We start from the raw sequence: 24,355 nt of genomic DNA, 5'->3' as shown, positions 1-24,355 counted from the left end.
GGATGCTATAGTGAAAGAGGTTTTGGGTGAACCAGGTTGAAAGTGCCAAAGACAGACACCTTCTATGATTTAACTCTCATCAACTTCTTTTTTTTCAAATTCCACTTGAAAAGGAAAGTGAGGGTTGAGAAAGAACTGCTGCCTTCTAGCAAATTTGTTAAAAGGTAAGCATGTGTGGTAACTATGGCCCAAGCAAACAGTCCTGTTCTGAGCATGTTCCTGTAGAGTGTATACATTGGTAGGTCATTAAAATAAAGACATCAGATTGTTCATTTACAAAGTCATGTGACAGAGAAAAAGGGGAGGAAAGAGAAAGAAAAGATAAAAAATAGAAATAAAAAAGTAAACAAAGAAATTAAAGGGTTAAAAAAAAGAAAATGACAGTGCTCTTCTCAGTACATGTGATGTATCAGTTAAGACAATCTTTTGCACTTCCTGCATAGATGGTAAGCCAGGGGCCATTCTCAAATAATTTTCAGTTCTTTTTTTTTTATCATTCCAAGTGCTCTTACAATCACTGATATTGTAACCAGCTTGAGGTGCCATATCTTTTCAATTTTGATAAACAAATCTTTATATTTTCTGAGCTTGTCAAAACCTTTTGCCGAGATATTATGATCACACGGTATGCTCCTCATGTCAATCAATAAACAGACTTTTTTGTTTTGGCCTTTCACAACAATATCTGGTTTATTAGCTTTGATGGTTCGGTCTGTGCATACTGGAAAGTCCCAAAGGGTTGTTATATTTACTCCCCCAGTTACAGCCTCAGGGTGGTGTATATACCATTTGTCAGCAGTTTTGATTTTATAATGCTGACATATTATCCAGTGTAGATATTGGCCAACTCTGTTGTGTCTTGATCTATACTCTACATGTCCATTAACTGTCATGTCTTGATTTATACTCTATAGGTCCACTGTTTCACTTCCATCATTGCAGTATTAGCACTTTGGGTCTACTCCATTTTTCATCACATTGACTTGATAGTTCCAGGTCAATAAGCTCTGATCTTGAGCAGCCAAGATTAAACCTTTGCTCTCTGCATTTAGCCCTGAGCTTCATAGGCACTGATAGGTGTGCTGCTGGTTTACATCAGCTTGTTTGCTATGGGCCACATATTTGCCATGCAGAGGTTTTCGTTCTCACCTATCAGCCAATTGTTCAAATGCATTTTGCTCTGCTATTACTTTCACCTTCTTTGCAACTGCAGCTGCTGCACTTCCATCATGCTGTTCAACCTTGGCATTATGCATGAACTCACTTGAAAATCTTTTGCACTCCTTCATAACAGAATGAACCTTCTTACATCTCTTGTGGTTTTCAATGAATTTTAGCATCCAGTCGTTAGATGTTTCAACATAATTTTGCCAGTTCAGTTGTGGTAGTTTTGTAAGAGATTTCAAATTGGATCAAGCCTCAACTTCTTTGAGCTCTGGGAAGGTAAAGATGATCTGTGTCCCCTCCTCCAAAATTTCAGGCCTTGTGCCTTTAGTAGAAAGGATTGTTGTTGTTGTTGTTGTTGTTATTATTATTCAGTAGTTCTATTTTTATAATGTGCTTTCACTTCACTACCGAGCGCAGCTCTGTGTGCCTTGGGTGTGTGCTGTGGTTTGCTGTGATGCTCTTATGGTTACTGTATTGAAAGTGCTTTGTGTAGGATGTGTGCAGTGCCCAGTATTGCGATTTTCTGTATGTTATATATATTTGTAAGTCCTGGTGTTTTTGTTATGTATTTGTCTGAATATTTTTTTATCATACCTAATGCACCTACTATGATAGGAATTGTTTCTGTTTTTAGATTCCACATTCGGGTTACCTCTATTTCCAGGTCTTTGTATTTTGAAGGTTTCTCCATTTCTTTTAGTGAAACATCGTCATCTGTTGGTATATTGATACATCGATTAGAAAGCATTTTTTTTCTTGGTGATCTTGGACAATTATATCCAGCCTGTTGGCCTTAATTTCTTTATCTATGTGTATTGGCATATCCCAGAATATGGTTGCTTTCTCGTTTTCTGTGACCTTTTCTGGCTTGTGCCTATACCATCTTTTTGCTGTTGTCATTCCACAGTGTTGGCATAGCTTCCAGTGTATATAGGTCCCAACTCTGTCGTGTCTGTGAATATATTCCTTCTTAGCCAGGACTGTGCAGCCAGAGACAATATGATTTATTGTTTCTTGTTCATCTCCACATATTCTGCAGTTACTTGTTATATTTTTTTTTCATTACATGTTTTTGGTAATTTCTGGTGGGGAGGCTTTGGTCTTGTGCTGCAATTAAAAATCCCTCTGTCTCTGCTTTGAGTCCTGAGCTTCTCAGCCATTGCTGGGAATTTTCTCTGTCTATTTCTTTTGCATTTAGTTTAGCCCAGTATTTACCATGAAGGTGCTTTTCTTGCCATCGTTTTATCATGGTCCATTGCTTTTCTAGTTTTAGTTTGGATTTCATTTGTTTTATAGCTTTTGTTTTTCTTCTTCTTCTACATATTTGTTAAGTAGTATGATTTCTTGTTTGTATTTGTCAGCTTCCTTAAATGCTGAAATAGTTTTTTGTTTTGCTTGTGTTTTGTGGCTATTTGTATTAGTTTCCTCGCTTCTGAAGTAGGTAATTTTGCAGTCCTATGGTGGTTATTTTATAATAGTTTTCCAGCTGTATAAGGTCTCTACCACCTTCTATTATTATTTTAAAAGGATTGATGTAACTCTTCACAAAGGTAAACAGACAAAACGAAGAGCATGATGCAATTGCAATAGATATTTTATTGGTTGAACGATAAAATAAAAAGTGATAAAATTTCAAAATGATAGAAATTCAAATCTAAAGTATAAATGAGAGCAACCAGCATCCACACATTGATGGAATGACATCATCAGTTTTTAAGTTTCAATTTTATAGCAGACAAAAGAAAAAAACCTGAGAGATAAAATGGAAAGGAGAAAGAAGAATATTCAATCAAACTGTTTTGTGTGAATTTGATGATATTCTCCTGTCATTTTATTCATTCCTCCAGGGCGTGATGTTAACAACCTGCAAACGTATTTGTCCTCATACATTCTGAGAAGTGAAAGGGAAGCAAATTCAGAATATTTTCTGAGAATATGCACTTTCAAGTCTTCTTCAAAATTGCCGTCGTTTGAAAAAAAATGTTCAGCAAGTTCTGTCGAACTACTGTTATTGTGCCTGACGTTGAATCTGTGCCCATTAAATCTTTTGCTTAATTGTTCTGTTGTACAACCAACATAACTCAGGTTGTGTTTCATGTATTCTGCCATGTACTCCAAATGGGAATCTCTACATGTTCCCACCTTCTGTATAAATCATAACATTTCTGTTATGATTCCTGATGGAATTCACTTGACTCAAGTCGCTGCACAATGAACAGGCCTTACCTCTCTTGTGGCTGTTTTTTAAAGTACAGCGGCATGCAGATACTCCAATGTTACTCCTTGGAGTCAGAAATAGAGGTCAATAGATCTCTTATATTTTTATTCCATCTAAAGGCTACAATAGGCAGCTGAGGAAATTTCTGTACTTTAAAACTATCATTTACTAGCAGTATCACCCGGCATTGCTTGGGTTTGTTTCGACCCTTTAGAATTGAAATTTTTGAAAAGTAAAAATTTTGCATTATGTAGCTTGTTATTCTCTTTTAGTGAGCATTTTTCTGGTTGAAATACACCAAAAATTGGCGACACAGCAGTAAAAAAATTATAAAAAATAGGGATTTTCATAGAAAAAAAGCACCTTTTTGATATAAATAAATTTCGGTATTAACATGGTCCGATTTGAATTTTTTCTTCTATCATAGTCTCAATTTTGGTCAACTTGCATCGCAGGGTCTCGGAGAAGATAGTGTTAGTTGAAGGCTACCAACACCTGCCACACACAGACAACTTCAGCTTTATATATATAGAGAGATGTACTGAGATTGGCAGAATTGGTTATACTCCTGTACAAAGTCTGTGTCCTTATGGCTTTATGAGAGAATATTATCATCATCTTATTTCACCTCCTCTCATCTCTTTTTTATTGCAAACAGATAAGAGCTACAGATGAGGACAAAAGTATAAATGGCAAAGTAACTTATGAGATAATTCCTAAGAATGTCCCCTTCAAAATTGATTCAGTGTCTGGCGATCTTTCTGTCTTTGGTACCTTGCAAACAGGCAGTTACAACTTTACTGTCATTGGCCATGATGGAGCAACTAATCCAAGGTATTTTTTATTCTTCGTGTTTACTGTTTGCTTCATTTCATTATCTTAATTTTTAAAGAGTTTTTTTTTATGTAACTCTTTTTATGGAAACACATTGGCTTTGTTTCAATTTATTTTGAAAATAATGAAGTATTTAGTAAAATAACTTTCACATTATTAAGAAGCTGGTTGTTAGTAACACTGTAACAAAACGTTAATTTTTTATGTAAAAAAAAAGCAAAATTTGAAGGAAATATTTGTGATTTTTCATACTTTCTAGGGATCAGCAAATGGGAAATATTAGTTGCTGACCCCAAGGACAAAAGTCGTGTAATTTAACATATTTTGATGGATACTTTTTATTTAGGTTTCTTTAAAACAGGGAGTTTGTATGAAAGGACCAAGCAGAGCCCTTGGGTGGGTTTGCTGTTTATTGCGAGTTGCTCCAGCTGCTTTGAATAATCCTGAGGTTCCTTCCTTCATTTGCCCGTATGGTTTTTGTCTTTGTTGCTATTGCTGTTATTGTAATAAACAAATTTATGGAATATTTATGTCCACATGTGTGTATATGTATATATATGCCCATAACAACAAGCACATGGTAAATATATATAGGCACACTGACACACACACACACACACACACACACACACACACACACACACACACACACACACACACACACACACAGGTAAGTAAATAGATCTTTATCAGTTTCGACAATGAAACTGATAAAGCTTTTCAATCAACTGAACTGAATACAGTGCAAATGGCTGAGTATTCCAAAGACACAAGTACACATACACCTTCATTGGTAAGTTTACACGCACACTTATACAGACATATGTAAACCTACATACATACATACACATAAAGGTATATAGACACACATACATAGATACACAATGATCCACAAAGGCTCACACTCATACATCATCATCATCATCATCATTTAACGTCCATTGCCCATGATAGTTTGGGGTGGATGGTTTGACCAGAGCTAGAAAGCTGCGGAGCTGCACCAGATTCCAGTCTAATTTGGAATGGTTACTGCAGCTGGATGCCCTTCCTAACGCCAACCACTTACAGAGTGTGCTGGGTGCTTTTGTGAGGCACCACATGGGCACTTTTATGTGGCACAGTATAGGTGCTTTTACATGGCCCCTGCACGGGCACTTTTATGTGGCACTGCATGGACACTTTTATATGGTACCATCATGAGTACTTTACACCACCAGAAGGACCAGTCTTAACACTTCTGCTGCAGAGTGCAGCAAGGTGCCAGGCATCTCGGTCCTTTGTCACTTTGAAAGTTTAGTGCCCTGAGGTCATTCCTTAGTACTTCATCCCAGGTTTTCCTGGGTCTCCCACCTGTACATGTTCCATCTACTTTGAGAGATCAGCACTTTTTTATGAAGCTGCCGGCATCCATCCACTTCACATGATCAAACCAGCGCAGTCTTCTCTCTTGCACACAACAACCAATTCCTCTTATGCCTAACTTCTCTCTCAGAACACTGACCCTCTGTCGAACATGTACGCTTACATTACACATCCAGTGGAGCATTCTACCCTCATTCCTTTCTAACCGACACGTGTCCTTTGCATTCAGGGCCCACATCTCACTACCGTGTAGAATTTCTGTCTGTATAAAGCATCATACAATCTTCCCTTCACTCACAGAGAGAAACCTTTCGTGTCCAACAGAATTTCCTCCATCCTTTTCTTATTTTAGCTATCACACTCTCTGTGTATCCTCCCCCACTATAAATTTGGTTGCCTGGGTGGCAGAAATTCTCTACTACCTGTAAATGGGCCACCAGAGCATTTGAAAGAATTAATTTCCCAAATCTCTATAGTTCTTATGGATCCTGTGCATCTCCCACATACAAACATTATCTTCTCTGATAACCTTCTTCTTATTCCACTGCAGCTCTTGTGTGTCCATAATTACACTGGGTACGCCATATGGAATTCCTGTCTACATTTTCTTAGAATTAATCTAACAGAGCCACTTACCTGATGGGGATAGGGTCCTGACAGTTTCGTTGCATACTAGAATGTTAATCTTTGCTGTGTTAACCTTAAGGCCCTTAGATTCTGGGTTTTGCTTTCACACGTGGAATTACTCATCTAACTCTGATATGGAATCTGCTATGAGGGCAAGATCATCAGCATATAGTAGTTCCCAAGGGTTGCTGGTCTTGAATTCCTGTTATGGCCTGAAGAACAATGATAAAAAGGAGGGGACTAAGGACTGATCCTTGATGAAGCCCTACCTGTACACCAAATTCTTCGCTGTACTTGTGGTTAACTCTCACTGAAGCATCTTTGTATATGGCCTGTACAGCTTTCACCAGCCACTCCTCTATCCCTAACCTTCTCAGAGCCTACCATATCACACAGTGGGGTATGCTATCAAAGGCTACTTCTAGATCAAGAATGTCAAGTGTAATGGTTTATTCCTAGCTAAGTATTTCTCTTGTACTTGCCTGACTATGAAAATAGCGTCAGTTGTGCTTCTTCCTTGGATGAAACTGAACTGCATTTCTTATAGCCTAATTCGGCTAATTTGCACATACATATATACAGAAGTATAGATATATACTGGTATGCACATGCATGCAGACTCACACACACACACACATATCATTAAAAGTATGAAATTGTATCTTTTGAATGATAATTTGACAAGGAAGAAGCAGCGTGCATATCTTTTGTGGGAATTTTCTGTTTGTTTCTTATATAAGTTGAGCACACACATACACGTATTACCAGAAGTAATGCAAAAATGGGCATGGCTCTTTATTAATTGACATAGGTCATTCAAATTGCTAATGCTGTTAGAGTAATTCCTTCTCCATACAAATAATCTCCAACACAAGCGTTACATTGATGCCATTGTTGAACACAACTCTCAAACCCTTTTTCTTGTAAAATATTCAGGTGTGCACACTTGTACCCACTTCTTGTACCCACTCTTGTACCCACTTCTTGTACCCACTCTTGTACCCACACTTGTACCCACTTCTTCATAGCCACTTTCATCTCATCGGTTTCATCAAATCCTTGTCCACGAAGGCTTTCCTTCATTGGACTGAACAAGTCGAAGCCAGACGATGCCACATCTAAGTTGTACTGTGGAAGGGGGAACCGGTGACCAGCTCAACTTGTGACTTTCCTGATTTGTCACCAAAGCCATGAGTGGTCATGCATTGTTATGATGAATGTGAACTCTTTCAGATTCCTGTTCACTCTCTTCCTTTGAGTGGTTCCTCTAAACATCTTGAGTGTCCCAGTGTCCCACTTGCAGCCTCTTTTCAGAAAATAAACAGAATGGTGCCTTTGCTATCCTCAAAACACAGACACCACAATTTTCTGTGCTGATTTCACTCTCTTTCTCATTCTCTCTCCTTCCCTCACTCCCTCCATCCCCCCTCTCTTATTCAAGCTTATTAGACCATTATTTTATGCGTAAGGATTCAGTTTATTGGACAATTGTTTGCTTATCATTGAAATCCTCCACATTTTGCAATTAAAAAAAACTATTACCATCTATATGGTAATAGACCTAATGCAATGCCTCTTTTCACTTAAATGGTTCGATCTATTTCTGCAACTTGCTTCACAAATGACAACCCTGTATCAATGCAGTACCTATTTTCAGTTTAGTGGACTGATCCATAAATGAACAGATTCATTTATGTAACCTTGTTTTCAATTTAGTGAACTGAGCCATTTCAGTGATCTGGAAGACGGGCTTAGTAAGTAGTGATAGTAACAATTTATGGACATCTCACCGCTTAAATGTTGATCTGGTGTGAATTACTCTCACACCCTACCAACTCTATTTTATTTTCCTCTGACTCCTTATTTTTATGCCTTCAATTTATTTCCAACAGATCCTCTGTTGTTATGGTTACAGTGAGTGTAACATCAGCCAATCGGAAGCCAACATTTTCCAGTCTCACACCCAAAACGCTTGAAATACTTGAGACAACTGCACCTGAAACTATATTAACAACAATATTGGTAAGTGTAGCGCTTTAATTTCATCTTACTAGCCACCACCTACAAAGCTGAGGAGAAGCCAACAGTGAAGTGAAGCTCCCCACATCTGAGACAGTGCAGCTGTTATGCAGAGATATCCAAGATCAAATCCAAGAAAAGGCTACTCGTTTGATTGGCATAAAGTCAGTTACAGACACGCTCTATTTTCTGATTTAGAAACATGCATTTCCGTCTCTCTGCCTTTTCTGCTGTCATACCAATGACCTCTGCTCTTCAGAATTCAGTCACAAGTTAGTTTAATCAAGGTTGGCTTCAGTCAAAACAGCAATTGACAAGCTAAAATGAAGCTTGTATGTAATAACTTGATTTGCTGGAAACAGCCACCAAATCTCCCTCAAATTACTCTGTACATACTTACACGTGCATTGAACAGTGTAATCTTTAACCCTTTAGCATTCATATTTCTCTGCCAAATGAAATGCTTATTTATTCACATTGGTTTGAATTAATCATGCATTTACCTGGTAGCTTTGAGATATCAATGATGTGATTGTTTATGATTAGAATATTTATTTCTTTGATTAGAATAATATTGTAGGGTAAATGTAAGAATTTGGATCTGGCCAGTTTGAAGATAAAACCGGTAGATTATTTTGGCCAGATATGGCCGGTTTAAATGCTAAAGGATTAATATACAATAAGAAGGAATGGTTACGGTTGCAACACCTTATATCATAGATTTGCTTGATGGAAGTTGACCTTGGACTAAACTGCATTTTGTCAAGGTATTGATTTATCTCACAGCTAGATGAAGCTATGAAATTAGAGCTTAAAACGATGAAATGACTTCTTTCACTTTATTCCCCCTTTAAAACTGGCATTCCAACCATGACCTTCTCCTCTCTTTTGACATATTCAGTATAGGATTGACAACGGACAAAATACCTCTTTTCATATGCATATACATATTTTGTATTGTGGAGCAGCAAACAAAATACCAGTTTATGTTCCAAGTTCAATTTCCACCCAGGCCAATTTTGCTACTCATTCTTCCTCGAGTTTATAAAACAAGTACAATTTAGATGCTTGGGATTGATATAATTGACATCATCCATTTCTTAATTCTCATGCTTTTGTATCTATGATATAAATTCTAATTTTATCTATGGATAAGTTTTCCAAATATGTTCATCACATTTTAAAATGGAAGCATAGAATTTGAACGAAACTTCTCTTTTCCTTTCTCTTTGGGTTTCAGGTTTTCAGTGAACCCATTTCTGAGAGTGAGTTACAAGGGATTCTCTGCAAACCACTGGACTTTGCCCAAAGAGTACAAATTTTTACTCTTTCCCAGACACACACCACTGAAAGAAGCATATCCACATGAATACACATACATAAATATATGTGTTTGCATGTTGATTAACAGGCTGGCTTAGCCCCTCATGTTTGCATGTTGATTAACAGGCTGGCTTAGCCCCTCATGTTTGCATGTTGATTAACAGGCTGGCTTAGCCCCTCATGTTTCCTAAGGTCTCATGGACATGAAAGCACAGTCAGCTCCTTGGACATTCAGAAGTAAAGTGATGATAAACGAAATGTCTTCAGTCAGTTCAGGTCACATTATTGTAGTGATAAGTCAGTGACAACATATCTAACACCTCACCGGGATATTAATGTCAATTAGTTATCAAAATGCAGTATTTGATGCATCAGCAACATCACTGGTTAGGAGTGGATTCTGCATTAAAGAGAGAGCTTGATGTCTGATGCTCAGTTATAGTCACATATAATAATACTAATAATGATGAACTTATTGTATACAGTGCTCAGGTGCACCACAACTTGTCAAAAGTGCGTATAAAGCATCTGCAGTAATGTACAAATGTCTGGAAAGCGAACAGTGTATGAGTCAGATACAAGCTTGCGTGTGTATGGAGGGGAGAAAATCAGGTGTAGTGTTGGCGAATCTCAGGAAGCATGGAAGTTTTGAAGGATGCAGTGCTCCAACAAATAACAACTGATGCCGGCAGTTTGTTCCATGCTTCAGCAACTCTCAGCGAGAAAAAATGTTTCCTAAAGTCATGGGAGCTGTGCTGTTTTCTGACTTAGTAAATATGTCCATAGGTGTTAGATGGGTGGAGTTTGAAAAGGTGCTCAGAGTTCTTGTTAGTAAGATGGTTAATAATTTTATGGGTGTCTGCCAAGTCAGCTGCCAGACGTCGGAGTTTCAATGTATCCGTGCCCAAGGAAGTAAGGCATTCAGAATATGGCAAATGCCTGATGGAGGGTTTTTTCTTGGTTGCACATCACTGAACATCTTCCAGACAATTAATATCCTAGGCAAGATAGGGGTTCCAGACTGGTGATGCAAATTCCAGGTGAGGTCTTACCATAGCTATATAAAGCCGCAGATAGATAGCCAGAGAGCAGCTCACAAAGGACTTGGTGAGTGATGCCAAGACACCCTCAGCCTGGATGTAATGACAACAGATGAATACTACTTAGTCATCAGTGTGTGATGCTTGGCATAGACATGGGTGGCAAGTCTGCTGGATCATTGAGGACTGGGGTGTAATAATCTTTGTGTGGACAACAAGCATAATATAAGACTGGTCTAGGGTGTATGTCGGCATTACTGGACAGTGTCAATGGTTCGAAATACATCAAAAATGCTCATCTTTTATAGCAATATAAAATGTAAGCCTTCTATTAATAGGTCGTACAGGTTGTTTGAATATGTGCAGCCTTTCTCAGAGGTAGAGTTGGCAATTGTGAGCCCTGGGTGAATAAGGTTGTCATGGAATCTTTGGATGAAGCAGAACAAGGAGCTGGAGTTTTTGCTGTCAGGAATTGCTGAAGGAATGCATTTGATGCAATCATTTCACCTTGAAGACATCAGCTATCATACCTAAGCTATGTCTTGTAATAACATCAGGTGGTGTGGAGAGTTGTTTTATAGACCATGGCTTTTGAGAAGCATGAATTACCTATTTGCCAGTTGTTTATGATTTCAGCAAGTTTTGGCCAGCTAAGGCGTGTTGATGCATGTTTGCTTCTGTTGCAGGGACCTGATATTTAAAGCAATGTTGTGAAAACATGAATAGCTCACCTTAGCATTATGGAAATGGGAAATGTTGTCTAACTAAGGTCAGGAATCTCCTGACCATTTTGGTTGAAATATCTAGGCTGTATGGAGGATTATCTATAATGCTATATAGTATATAGTTTATACTAGATAACTAAATGGTATCTCGTATAAACTAGATAACATTTATTTTTCTAACTCTTTTCTAATGTCGGTTTCTCAGTGTGTATTAGTCTGTCAGTAAAACCACTTATCCCTGCAACCTTGTTGTAATGTGATGCAGCCCTGTTAAAGATCTCTCCACCTGACAATACATTGGACATTCTTTCTACTGATACATGTGATCAGGTTTCCGATTACAGCTTGAGGGTGGTTGGAATATTTATGAATGTAAACTGTTTCCTCACTTGATGTTTTTGTTGGAGTAGCATTTGCCCATCTCAAGGTCTAAGATAACATCCAGGATGTTGACCCTTGTTAAGTTGGTTGTAACTGTTCTAGTTAAACCAAATTCTTTGAAAATGCTAATCAGGTTCTTCTTAAGGTTATCTCCATAGTGTGGCCATTCATGGTTTGAGATTGCCAAAGCATTGTCTCTGTAAAGGGGTTGCATTGTGAGGGTGTGTACATTTTCTTAGAGCATCTGGGTTGAAGAGCCAACACGGTCCACAACCTCAGCCCATCATAACTCCCAATGGATCTGTCAGATGTGTCACTTTTACCAAGAAGGAATCATCATGAAACAGAAGTAACTTCCTTGTGTTCATGATACCTCTGATGTCAAGGTGATTTTTGAGACTTGCTTAGCCAAATCAAGAGGAAGGATTTCAATATTGAGTAGTAAAAATCGATATCAAACAGTAAATTTAATGCTGATAATAATAGTGATTATGTCTTTTTACAGGCCACAGACCCAGATGATGATAAGCTGACATTCCAGGTAGTGTCTACTGCAGACTATTTTGACATAGTGCCTTCACCTGACAAGTTAGTATATTTACTGTTTTAATGTAAATTCAAATTCATGTTGATTACGTTATCATTGTCTCAATAATTATCTTTTATGATATGGTAGAAACAGCAGCCAAACCCTCTCAAAAACACTTTAACATCTTTAAAAAATGAGGTCACATTGGATAATGTGGTCCTAAATACACCAAGAAAGAACAATACAATGGGATGGTCATATATTGAACATATATATATATATAAAATCAAATGGAAATTGTTATTAAGATACCCGTGCCGGTGACACGTTAAAAGCACCGTCCAAACGTGGCAGATGCAAGCGCCACCTGACTGGCGTCCGTGTCGGTGACATGTAAAAGCAGCAACCGATCGTGGTTGAAAAATTAATTTATTAGGTTTTTATTATATGTGCATATATATTTATTTATAGAGATTATTTTAGATCTTAATTATAATATTTATATACATTTATATATTTTCATTGATAATTTATATATAATAGTTATTATTTTTTTTTTTTATATTTATATAATTAGATATAGACTACTACAGATATTAAATTATTGGTGGGTTTCCTACCTTATAAATTAAAATTAATATTTAACATGATAATTGATTTTGATATAATCATAATTGTTAAGTTTTAAGTTTCTAGTTTGGTAATAGAATTTAAATATTTCTGATTATTTTTTAAATATTTCAATTAACCTGAAGATTGAATGTAACCATAACTCAAATTATTAATTGAATTTAAATTATTGCTATTTGAATTGGTACAGCCATGAAACGATCGTAGTGTTTTACTCTTTATCTTTTATTAAACTTTTAATACTTTTGATATATATATAAAAAAAAAAAAATTAATTAATTAATTAATAAATAAATAAAATAATATATAAATATAAAAATATACATACATAGTACGTTTAAATATTTGTTGTGCAAGATTTTTTATGTGAAGTCGTGTGTTGAAACAGATATTGTTATATTTCGGAATGGTCATATTGCCAGTTTAGCCAATAAAAACACACGCACTATATATTTGGTGTTATTTTGCTTCAGTGATATTTATTTTTTACATTAATCTTAATCTTATTTCGGCCAAAGTTCTTTCGTCACACTCCTGTGACCGCATCAGTGGTCCTTTGTTTTCTTCTCACTTACTTGTGTCTCTCCTTACTAACCGTCAGCCATTTTGTATTTCTATTGTATGTCTTCATTTGCGCATGCTTATATCTCTATGTGCGTCTATGTTTATTTAGTGATAGCCATAAATACCAGAGTGTCATGTTCGTTGACACCACCCCTGGAGGTGAACTAGCGTACCGCTTTAGAAGGACCCTAGATAAACTTAAACTAAGAATTAAGGTTGTTGAAAAGCCAGGCAACCCTATCAGATCTATAATTGGTAGAAGCTATCCTTTTAGTAGAACTCTCTGTACGGATAACTATTGCACTGTATGTAGATTTAGCCCACAAACGAACTGTAAAGCCAGAAATGTGGTCTATAGTATAAGATGTATAGAGGGACGATGCAGTAACAAGACAGTAACATACGTAGGGGAAACTGCAAGAAGCATTGGTGAGCAGGTGAATGAACATTGGAGACAACTCAAGGAAGGTAAAAGCTCATCGATTCTGTACCAACATGCCGAACAAGAACACGGGGGATCAATCAATAACATAGAGATTAAGATATTGTCCACACATAGAACAGATGCAACAATTAGACAAATTACAGAAGCTACACATATAATAGAAAATAAACCTAGCCTGAATAGAAAACTAGAATGGAGCAATAGCGCACACCACAACATATGACAATAGTGGATCCTGCAAACATAATAAATACACAGGTATTAAAGAAATAGAAATGAATATCTATATGTGTATGTATTTGTGTATATATGTATATATATGTATATGTATATGTATATTATGTATATATTATATATGTATATGTATATATTTTTTTTTTTTGATTAGATTTATTATTATTATTACTAATATTGTTGTTATACATACATACAAGCATATGTAATGATAATAATGGGTGGATGTAAACACATGAACAAAATTAGAACAAAAGCAACAACAACAAAAACAAAATACAAATTACAAGAATGTATATAACCAGAAGATACAAATATTACAGGCATCCCCCTCCACACACTAAATAAACATAGACGCACATAGAGATATAAGCATGCGCAAATGAAGACATACAATAGAAATACAAAATGGCTGACGGTTAGTAAGGAGAGACACAAGTAAGTGAGAAGAAAACAAAGGACCACTGATGCGGTCACAGGAGTGTGACGAAAGAACTTTGGCCGAAATAAGATTAAGATTAATGTAAAAAATAAATATCACTGAAGCAAAATAACACCAAATATATAGTGCGTGTGTTTTTATTGGCTAAACTGGCAATATGACCATTCCGAAATATAACAATATACATACATACATATATATATATATATATTTGTATATATATATAAAATTTATAAGTTTAAATTATTTAGATAATTTTTTATTTTTAACTTTTATATTTTTAAATTAATTTTATGTTTTGGCTTATGTTTTTCACTGTTTGATTTGCCTAATAGTGGTTTTATCTCTAATTTAAATAATATATATATATATATATATATATATATATATATATATATGTATGTATACATATATATGTATACATATATATTTAAAATAATAAGGGTGAAAAAATTAAATATTAGTTTGATTAATATCAATTTAAAACCAGTGGTCTAGAAAACTGAAAAGTCAGAAAAATTATATTACATACATATAAGAGGGATGACAACTAAGTGGACATCCATTTTGCTAGAAGTAGACCACCTATGGTCTTACCACTAAGAAAGGATTGTTCTCAAGAAAATTGAGCAAGCACCAGAATGTAAGCGAGCAAGACAAATGAAAAGATATAAAATATAAAGATTAATCAAGCAAAATTGTTATTGTTCTTGTTTAGCCCCAGGTCAGCCCTGATTCTATGGACCTATGACCAATGGTGTTCAGCTGTGATCATCCCACCATTTAGAATATCAGAGACTACATCAACAAACGTATCCTTCTTTAATTAAGACTAGATTAAAAGCTGCACTCTATGCAAACTTTTAAGTTAACTCCTGCAGGGGGCTAATTGGGTCTGTGGCCCCAAACTATAGAGAGCAATAATAATAAAGTATTTACCAATAAGGTATTACCCTACCAATATGATAAATGAAAAACTTGTGCGTTCACAAATTTTTTGAGTTCTTTTAAAATTTGAGTTTTCAACTGTTAGTATATAACAAATACTCATCCAGGTCTGATCCCAATGCTGGATATTCTAGAACCAAATGAAGGGCAAATTTTCAATCCCAGGATAATCCTGATTCCAAAAAGGTATAATATGTCTTTATAGAGCAAATGTAGACTAAGATTCAGGGGTCCCGGACGGATGGGTAGAATTTTGTGTTTATTATTATAGATGTTAAGTTGTGATTTGAAGGTGATTGTTACTATTTCTAGGAGTGGCCATGCAAAGACTCCTCCATTTTTCTCACGAGTTGTTATTGTTGTTGTGCAATCCTGAGAGCAGACCTAATTAAATATGATCAATAATGTTCCATCTGTGACCGTCCCGTTTCATTTTAGACCATTATAACTAGAACTACATTGTTCTATAGGTTCTTCAGCTTTACAATGGTAGAGTGTGATCTGAAGGAGATTTAGTAGCTATTTGCCACCAGCTGGTCGAGCAATCCTTTGGAGATCCTGCCAAAGAGCTGAACGACTACATGTGAACTTATTATCAACAATATCCCTGCTGTGACCATCCCAACTTTTATTGAGAAATCTTGAATCCAGGACTACACTATCCAATGTTCTTTCCTGTTTTAATACAGTAAATTGATGATTCAAAGAAGTTTTGGTAGCTATTTCTAGCTAGCAAGTCAAATGACTACATAGAGGCTCCATGGATCAATCGTTTAGCATTGTTTAGTAAAGGAAATAACAAAAAAAAACAGTGGCTGAGTGCTTCTCAGTACTTTTTGATACATATATGTAGTACAGGTATGAAGTATCATAGTATAGTGTATTATGTTCTGATTTGTTTTGAGTACCGAGTGGTGTCGTGCCTATTGTTGTTTTTCCACAAATCAGCTGTGATCTAATAAGTATATATTGATGTATCACTTAGGGTCAGTCATGTCTTAAGACTGAAGAAATGGCTCAATGAATCCACCTTGAATTCTATATATGTCAGCATAACCGTATCAGATAACATTGAAGTAAGTTTTTGAAATTTTTTCTACTATTTATTCAAGCAGAATATTTCGAATATGTGTGTGTGTGTGTGTGTGTGTGTGTCATTATTTTAATTTCCACTTTTTCATGCTTAAATGAATAGGATGAATCTTATTAAGTCTGGTTTTCTATAGTTAGAAACCCTTCCTGTTTCGGAGTAAGGTAATATTTCTCTTTAGCCGGACATGTTTTATGGAAGACTTGAAATAAATAACACTTTGTGTGTGATAAAGACACTCACATACAACTATCAGGTGATGTCAAGACAAGGAAACACAAATGCACACACACACACACACACACACACACACACACACACCACACATGCACACACACACACACACACATGCACACACACAAACACAAACAAGCAAGCATTTATATACAACTGGGTTTTCTCAGTTTCTTTTTACTAAATCTTATCTGTGTTGAATGAGCTCTCAGAGAACCAGTCAGTAGTTGAATTTTTGGTGTGAACCCCAACTACTCTGGCTGTTGAGAAGCAAGCTAATGGTTTTGCACTGTTTGGAATAACCCTGACAAAGACCTTTACCAGGCACTGAGAGGGGTGTAACGGATAGTTGTGGCAGAAAGCCTGCTCTTATTCATTATTGTCCTCCAGGCCATAACAGAGGAATTCAAGACTGGGTGTCCATGGAAACTGCTAAATACTGATGACCTTGCTCTTATCACAGAATCTTTAGGAATATTAGAGAAGAAATTCCAGGTATGGAGACAAAACCTGGAATCAAAGGGCCTTGAGTGTTTAATATTATTTTATATCCTGTTTCGCTCTATTATCATATAGTATTATATTCTATTGTTTTTTTTTTGTATTCTATCACATATTTACATTGTACTTGAATATTTTATTCATACATGAAATTAGTATAGATAAAAGCAATATTTTATTCATACATGCTCACAGAAAAAGCATACAAACACACAAAAACAAAAAAACAAATGTACTCCAGCCTTTCTGTTGAACAACTTATCTTCATCCCATGGTGGAGAACAAGATGGCATAAGTTTGGATTCAAACAACAACCAGAGATTTCCACTGCATCAGCCATTCCAGTTCTCTTGGTTCTTTCTTCAGACATAACACCTGTATCCTAATCTAGCAGAAGAGAGCAACAATTCCAGGGCTGAAGGCACTGGGAGTCTCAAAAGTGACTACTTTGAAAAGTTTGTTTGTTAATGATTGGTATAAATGAGGATAGGCGAAAACGTTTGTAGGCTGAGGTTGTGGCACTGATGCTGATTATAAAGGAGGGATGCTGGAGCTGTGCAATCTTCCATTAATTGTAATTTTTCTTATTAATGACTGCATTGTTTCTTTCCAGGTAAACTGACACCTGACTGTTCAAAAATGATTTCTAAAGGAACTAGTAGTGACTTCTCTTAAAAATGGACAAAATTTAGCATCATGGTGTCATCAAATACCTGGAGAAAAAAAGTTTAACCCCCAACGACATCCATGCTGACATGGTTGTTACATTAGGGGATGACTTTCCAGTTTTATCAATGTGGGCAAAAGTGGGCAGTTAAATTTAGGAGGGGAACATATATCAAATAACCAATGCTAATTGCATATCTTGTGAGAAAGTTGAAAATATTCAGTACAATGAACTTAGCATGATAAAGGTTTCTAACACCTGATCAAAAGTGCATGAGGTAGATTACATCACTGGAAAATCTGACATTGAATGAGGCAGATCCAGCTAGTTTCTTTGTATATTTTCTTACCCAGAATGAGTGTTGGGTTCATCACTTTGTGCTAGAGACAAAAAGACAATCCCTGCAGAAGAAACACCCCCTCCTCATCTGCTCCAAAGAAGACCAAAGCTGTTTCATTAGCAGGGAAGGTGATGGCCTCGTTTTTTGGGATGCAAAAGGCATTGTGTTTATTGACTATCTTCAAAAGGTCTACACCATCAACAGAGAGTACTATACCAGCTTGTTGAAGTAGTTACAAGAGGCTATTGTGACCAAATGCTCAGAAAAACTGATGTAAAGGGTCTTGTTTCATCAGGACAATGCTCCAGCGCACAAGTCCTTGCTTTCAATGGCTGCTGTGTGTGACTGGTTTCCAACTGATTGGTCATGCTCCCTATTCTGATTTGGCCCCATTTGACTACCAACATGAAAAATCACTCAGCTAGGAAGTAATAGTGTATTGATGATGGTGTCATGTCTGCTGTTGATGACTTTTTTTAACCAACAGGATAGAAACTTCTTCACCAATGGTTATCCAAGCACTGCTGCACCGATGGAAGAAGTGTGTGGACCGCAAGGGGCACTTGTTGAACAATAAACCTCATTTGGTCACATTCCATAGGAGCATCTTGGTCAGCCTATGAACTTTTCAGCCAAACCTCATAGTTATCTTCTGTTCCTCAGTTTCACATGAAAGGGAGTGTGTGTGAGTGTGTGTGTGTGTGTGTGTGTGTGTGTGTGTGTGTGTGTGTGTGTGTGTGTGTGTGTGTGTGTGTGTGTGTGTGTGTGTGTGTGTGTATAGCTGAAGTTTTGCATAGAGCACATCTTTAAAGGAGAACCTCATGGCTGAAAAATGCTACATCATATTTGTAAACCATTTATTATTATTTCAATTCGTATCATGTATTTGTCTATCATATATATATCATACTTGTATTCTATTGTATTCTTATTCCATATCATATTCTTTTATATTCTTACCATTTCCTTTTCTTGTTTTCTTATCCTTCACAGACTGCCACGACTGGCATCAATATCACAATAATCCCTGTGAATAGCTATGTACCTGTATTTGATCACCTGATTTACACATTTTCCATTAATGAAAATGACATAATCAACACTTCAGTTGGTAAAGTATTGGTAAGTACCCTCATTTCATCCCCGCCCCCCATGCCGGCATTTCATATCCCTTTCATCAGTCATAATTATCATCGTTTTTCTCAAAATATTGATAACGATAATCTTTACCATTATCATCTTCCTCCTCCCTCCTCTTCATTATCATCATCCTTGTTGCCATTGTTGTTGACGTCATCGGCATAATCATCATATACTCTTTTACTTGTTTCAGTCATTTGACTGTGGCCGTGCTGGAGCACCGCCTTTAGTTGAGCAAATCGACCCCAGAACTTATTCTTTGTAAACTTTGTACTTATTCTATCAGTCTCTTTTGCCGAACCGCTAAGTTATGGGGACATAAACACACCACCATTGGTTGTCAAGTGATGTTGGTGGGGTAGGACAAACACAAACACATAAACATATACACACACATATATATATATATATATACATACATATATACGACGGGCTTCTTTCAGTTTCTATCTACCAAATCCACTCGCAAGGCTTTGGTTGGCCTGAGGCTATAGTAGATGACACTTGCTCAAGGTGCCACGCAGTGGGAATGAACCCGGAACCATGTGGTTGGTAAGCAAGCTACTTACCACACAGCCACTCCTGCGCCTATATGCTCATTATCTGCTTCATTATCAGCTTTTTTTGATTAACATCTTCATAAATATCATTACAGTGAATGTCATCATAATATACATCATCATCATCAAACACATCATTCTAATGAACAGCATCATCACTCGTCGTCGTCGTCATCATCATCACAATGGTCATTACAATCATAAACAACATCACCAATATCATTATTGTAAACATCAGTTTTATTGCTGTCATCATCATCATCATCATCATCATCATCATCATCATCATCATCACTACAGCGTTAGTGCCTTAATAATCTCCAAAGTCATTATTTTCATCACAATTATTGGCATAAACAGAATTACTACATAACGATATTGGCAGTTAAGATAATCGCGGTGGTTACAAGGATGATGATGATGACACAGATGCCACAAATTCAGGCAATTCTAAATGTAATACTCGACCTTTTGTTGTAGGCCACTGACAAAGATGGAGATGCAGTCGAATATTACCTGCCAGGTGACAAGTAAGTAAAAAATACTCTATAGTCATACATACAGATGCACACATGACAAAATACACACACACACACGTTTGTATATTTTATTTTTTACTTGTTTCAGTCATTTGATTATGGCCATGCTAGGGCACTGCCTTGAAGGGTTTTTAGTTGAACAAATTGGCCCCAGGACTTATTCTTTTTAAAACCTGGTATTTATTTTGTCAGTCTCTTTTGCTGAACTGCTAAGTTATGGAGATGTAAACACACCAGCACTAGTAGTCAAGCAGTGGTGGGGGACAAACATAGACACACACACACATAGATATATACATATATATATATATATACATACACATATATACACACGTGCACGCACACACACAACAGGCTTTCAGTTTCTTATTTCTTTATTGCCCACAAGAGGCTAAACATTGAGGGGACAAACAAAGACAGACAAAGGGACTAAGTCGATTACATTGACCCCAGTGCATAACAGGTACTTAATTTATCGACCCCGAAAGGATGACAGGCAAAGTCGACCTTGGCAGAATTTGAACTCAGAACATTAAAGACAGACGAAATACCGCTAAGCATTTCGCACAGCATGCTAACGTTTCCGCCAGCTCACCGCCTTCTTTCAGTTTCTGCCTACCAAATCCACTCACAAGACCTTGGATGGCCCTTAGCTACAGCAGAAGACACTTGTGCAAGTGTCATGCAGTAAGACTGAACCATGTGGTTGGGAAGCAAGCGTTTTACCACACAGTCATGCCCGCATCTATATATATATATATATTTTTTATTTTGTTTTAGTCATTGGACTGCAGCCATGCTGGAGCACCCTTCTGAAGAGTTTAGTTGAACAAATTGACTCCCTGTTCTTACTTTTAAGCCTGCTGCTTATTCTATCAATCTTCCTTCTTCCATCTTCATTGCTACAATTCTTATAAGTATTTCTATATCCAGTGGAATTCATAATGGTATTAAAATAATTATAATAATTATAATAATCATTCATATCAAATCCACTTCCCTCATTGTTATCACATCCCAGAATATTTCCATATTATAAGTATTATTATTGTTAGACTTTCTATTATTATTATTATCAGTCATATTACTATTATTGATATTATTCTCATTTTTATAATTACTATTAACTAGCTGGACCCGTGAAAACTTCATGGCAAACCTAAAAAATGTATTCTGTTGTGTCTTATAATGTAACACACTCACCGGTAAAATTTCCACTTATTTCTTATTTTTATTTTCCTAAAATTTTCGTTGCGTCTTTTCAAGACTATTGAAAAGGTTGCAAGAAGCAACAAAAAATTTTAGGAAAATAAAAATAAGAAATAAGTGGAAATAAGGCACAAAAAGAAAATGACTCTCCCCAGACACAACAGAATATGCTTCAACACACAAACTCATATAAAGAATCTTGCAAACCAAATCCAAAACGAAACATAAAAAATGTAAGCATCTTTAAATTGCGAGCTGGTGCCATGAGAACTATTTCTATATTGTTACACTTACAGAATATAGAAAGAAGTGGTAAAACCGATAACTAAATAATCCAACCAAAATATCTCAGTTATGCAAATGTAAACAGAATGACTATTTAGTACATATTCAAAGAACCTTCTTGGTTTAGCGGTATGGAATATTCTTCCGGTATTCTTTTATTCTTTTACTTGTTTCAGTCATTTGACTGTGGCAATGCTGGAGCACCACCTTTTACTTGAAGAGATTAACCCCTGCACTTGTTCCCTGTAAGCCTGGTGCTTATTCTATCAGTCTCTTTTGCTGAACAGCTAAGTTACAGGGACACAAACACACCAACATCGGTTGTCAAACGATAGTGTGTGTGTGGGGGGGGGTGTACAAAGCAGACACAAACACATAAATATGTACATATATATATAAATATATATATTGGTCAGTCTGAGGCTATAGAATAGTGGAGGGAACTCTTTAAAGTACAGAGTTGAATTTCGTGTAACCACTTGTTGACAACTTTTCTCCCCCACCCATTTTGTAGGGTGTATTACCCATTTTTCTGGGCTTCTTTTACAGCTAAACCTCATTCGAAATCTGCATTAGTTTTTATATGAAAAAAAAAGGAAGTCAGGGGTGGGAGCTTGTTTGTAGTTTGTACAGAAAATGTTAAACACATGCCTGAAAAAAACATGGTCTTTCCCCCCAACTAAAAGACATGAACTATCAAAGAAGGCGAATGAGTGCCGTGGGTGGGGGAAAGAAAAGAGAACTAACAGTCGGTCATTTTACAACTCCCAGAATGAAAACATAGACATGTGATCTTTTATGTTTTCTTTCCACCACTTGAAGGTTTATCTTGCTCCAGTCCTCTCGACTGGCCAAAATGAATTGTAGCTGTGATTGAGAGGGGCCAGATTTGTCATATTCTGTGTGAGGCTGAATCTCCTTAAGAACTACGTTGATTGTATGCATGTCTGTGGAGTACTCAGCCAGTTGCAAGTTAATTTTATCCTCATGTGCTAATGAAAAGTTCAAGTGACATCCAGTATTTGCTGTGGTTATTTCTCTTTGATTTAACAATCTTTCTATATATCTATCTATCAATTTTTTGCTCACTCTCTGTATCTACTTTTCTTGTGATGTATGTATCTGTCTACTCTGAAAATACTGATAAACATTTAAAAACACGAAACGAACGCCACCTTCCTTTCAGTCATCTCTCTCTCTCTCTTTCTCTCTCACTCCCTCTCTGTCCCTCCCTTTCTGTTTCTCCTCTCTCTCACTCCCTCTCTGTCCCTCCTCTCTCTCACTCCCTCTCTGTCCCTCCTCTCTCTCTCTCTCTCTGCCACTCGCTTCAACTATATCTCCTCTGCTTAACAGTTTTTGTTTCTCTTTATCTTTCTACTTCTCTCTTCAATTGTAGAAAAGTAACCGTAACATCCACAGCTATTTGCTAAGAGAGAGAGAGAGAGAGAGAGAGAGACAGAGGGATAGAGCGAGAGAGAGACAGAGGGATAGAGCGAGTGTGCGTTAGAGAGACAGGCAGACAGACAGACAGAATGACTGACTGACTGACAGACAGACGGGCAACATTTCTTTTTGCAATCTCCATATTTTCAATGGCTTTATCATATATCATCAAAAATGAAAAGTTAACCTGTGTTTTCTGTTTGAGAATAGTTTCCATTCTCTTTATCACTCCCTTCCTTCACTTAATCTCTCTCTCTCTCTTTTCCCTCTCTCTCTTCTGTGTTTCCTTGCCTCTAACCATCCTCCTGCATTTCTCTTACCTCTCACCACTATCAATCTCCCTTATTTCTCTCTCTCTCTCTCTCTTTCTCACTCCCTCCTCTTTGCTGCTCTGCCTCTGCCCCTCCCCTCTCAAAATATATATATTTCTTCTGCTTAACACCTTTTATTTATCTTTTTCTTTGTACCTCTCCCTTCAAATCTTTTTACCTTTCTGCTCACTAATTTAATATAATGTTCGGTCATCCTTCGATAGCTGTAGGAATTAATCCAGTGAGGAAACAACAGCAATTCGTGTGCGTTTTCAAAGACTTCATCTCCATGGAGTATTTATTCCAATCCGGGATGAGAGCATTTCTACACAGCTTGTGTATTAACATTCAACAGAACAGAATGGAAGGTGAATAAGAAATGGTTTTCGTCTCGCCGCCTTCCATAACTGGTATGGAGGATTTAACAAAATTCAAATCAACGCAGGGTTGTCCCGTAGCAGGAACAGAGATGGAGAAGACGTAGTTAGCTGCAGGTCGCGTGGGAAAGGAAAAGAGGTATTTCTTTATTATGATTATATAATCACACA

At 36.6% G+C, this 24,355-nt stretch overlaps 1 protein-coding gene across 7 annotated transcripts in view; it reads left to right on the top strand.

The window, feature by feature from the left end:
• Nucleotides 1-24,355, top strand: part of LOC115223206 (protocadherin Fat 4-like) — a 168,620-nt gene that overhangs the window by 62,943 nt on the left and 81,322 nt on the right. For all 7 annotated transcript variants that reach the window (XR_005003481.1, XM_029793671.2, XM_036512321.1 and 4 more), the window contains exons 15-20: nucleotides 4,044-4,219; nucleotides 8,101-8,230; nucleotides 12,202-12,284; nucleotides 16,474-16,564; nucleotides 19,314-19,442; nucleotides 20,501-20,550. Coding sequence is in view for 6 of the 7 variants with exons in the window: in XM_029793671.2 (XP_029649531.1) it covers nucleotides 4,044-4,219; nucleotides 8,101-8,230; nucleotides 12,202-12,284; nucleotides 16,474-16,564; nucleotides 19,314-19,442; nucleotides 20,501-20,550 (659 nt within the window). In the remaining variant the exon portion in view is untranslated. The remainder of the gene's footprint in view (nucleotides 1-4,043; nucleotides 4,220-8,100; nucleotides 8,231-12,201; nucleotides 12,285-16,473; nucleotides 16,565-19,313; nucleotides 19,443-20,500; nucleotides 20,551-24,355) is intronic.

Source organism: Octopus sinensis, linkage group LG22, assembly GCF_006345805.1.
Source record: "Octopus sinensis linkage group LG22, ASM634580v1, whole genome shotgun sequence".
NCBI lineage: Eukaryota > Metazoa > Mollusca > Cephalopoda > Octopoda > Octopodidae > Octopus > Octopus sinensis.
The sequence above is the reverse complement of the archived record's forward strand: the minus strand, read 5'-3'. Positions and strand labels throughout refer to the sequence as shown.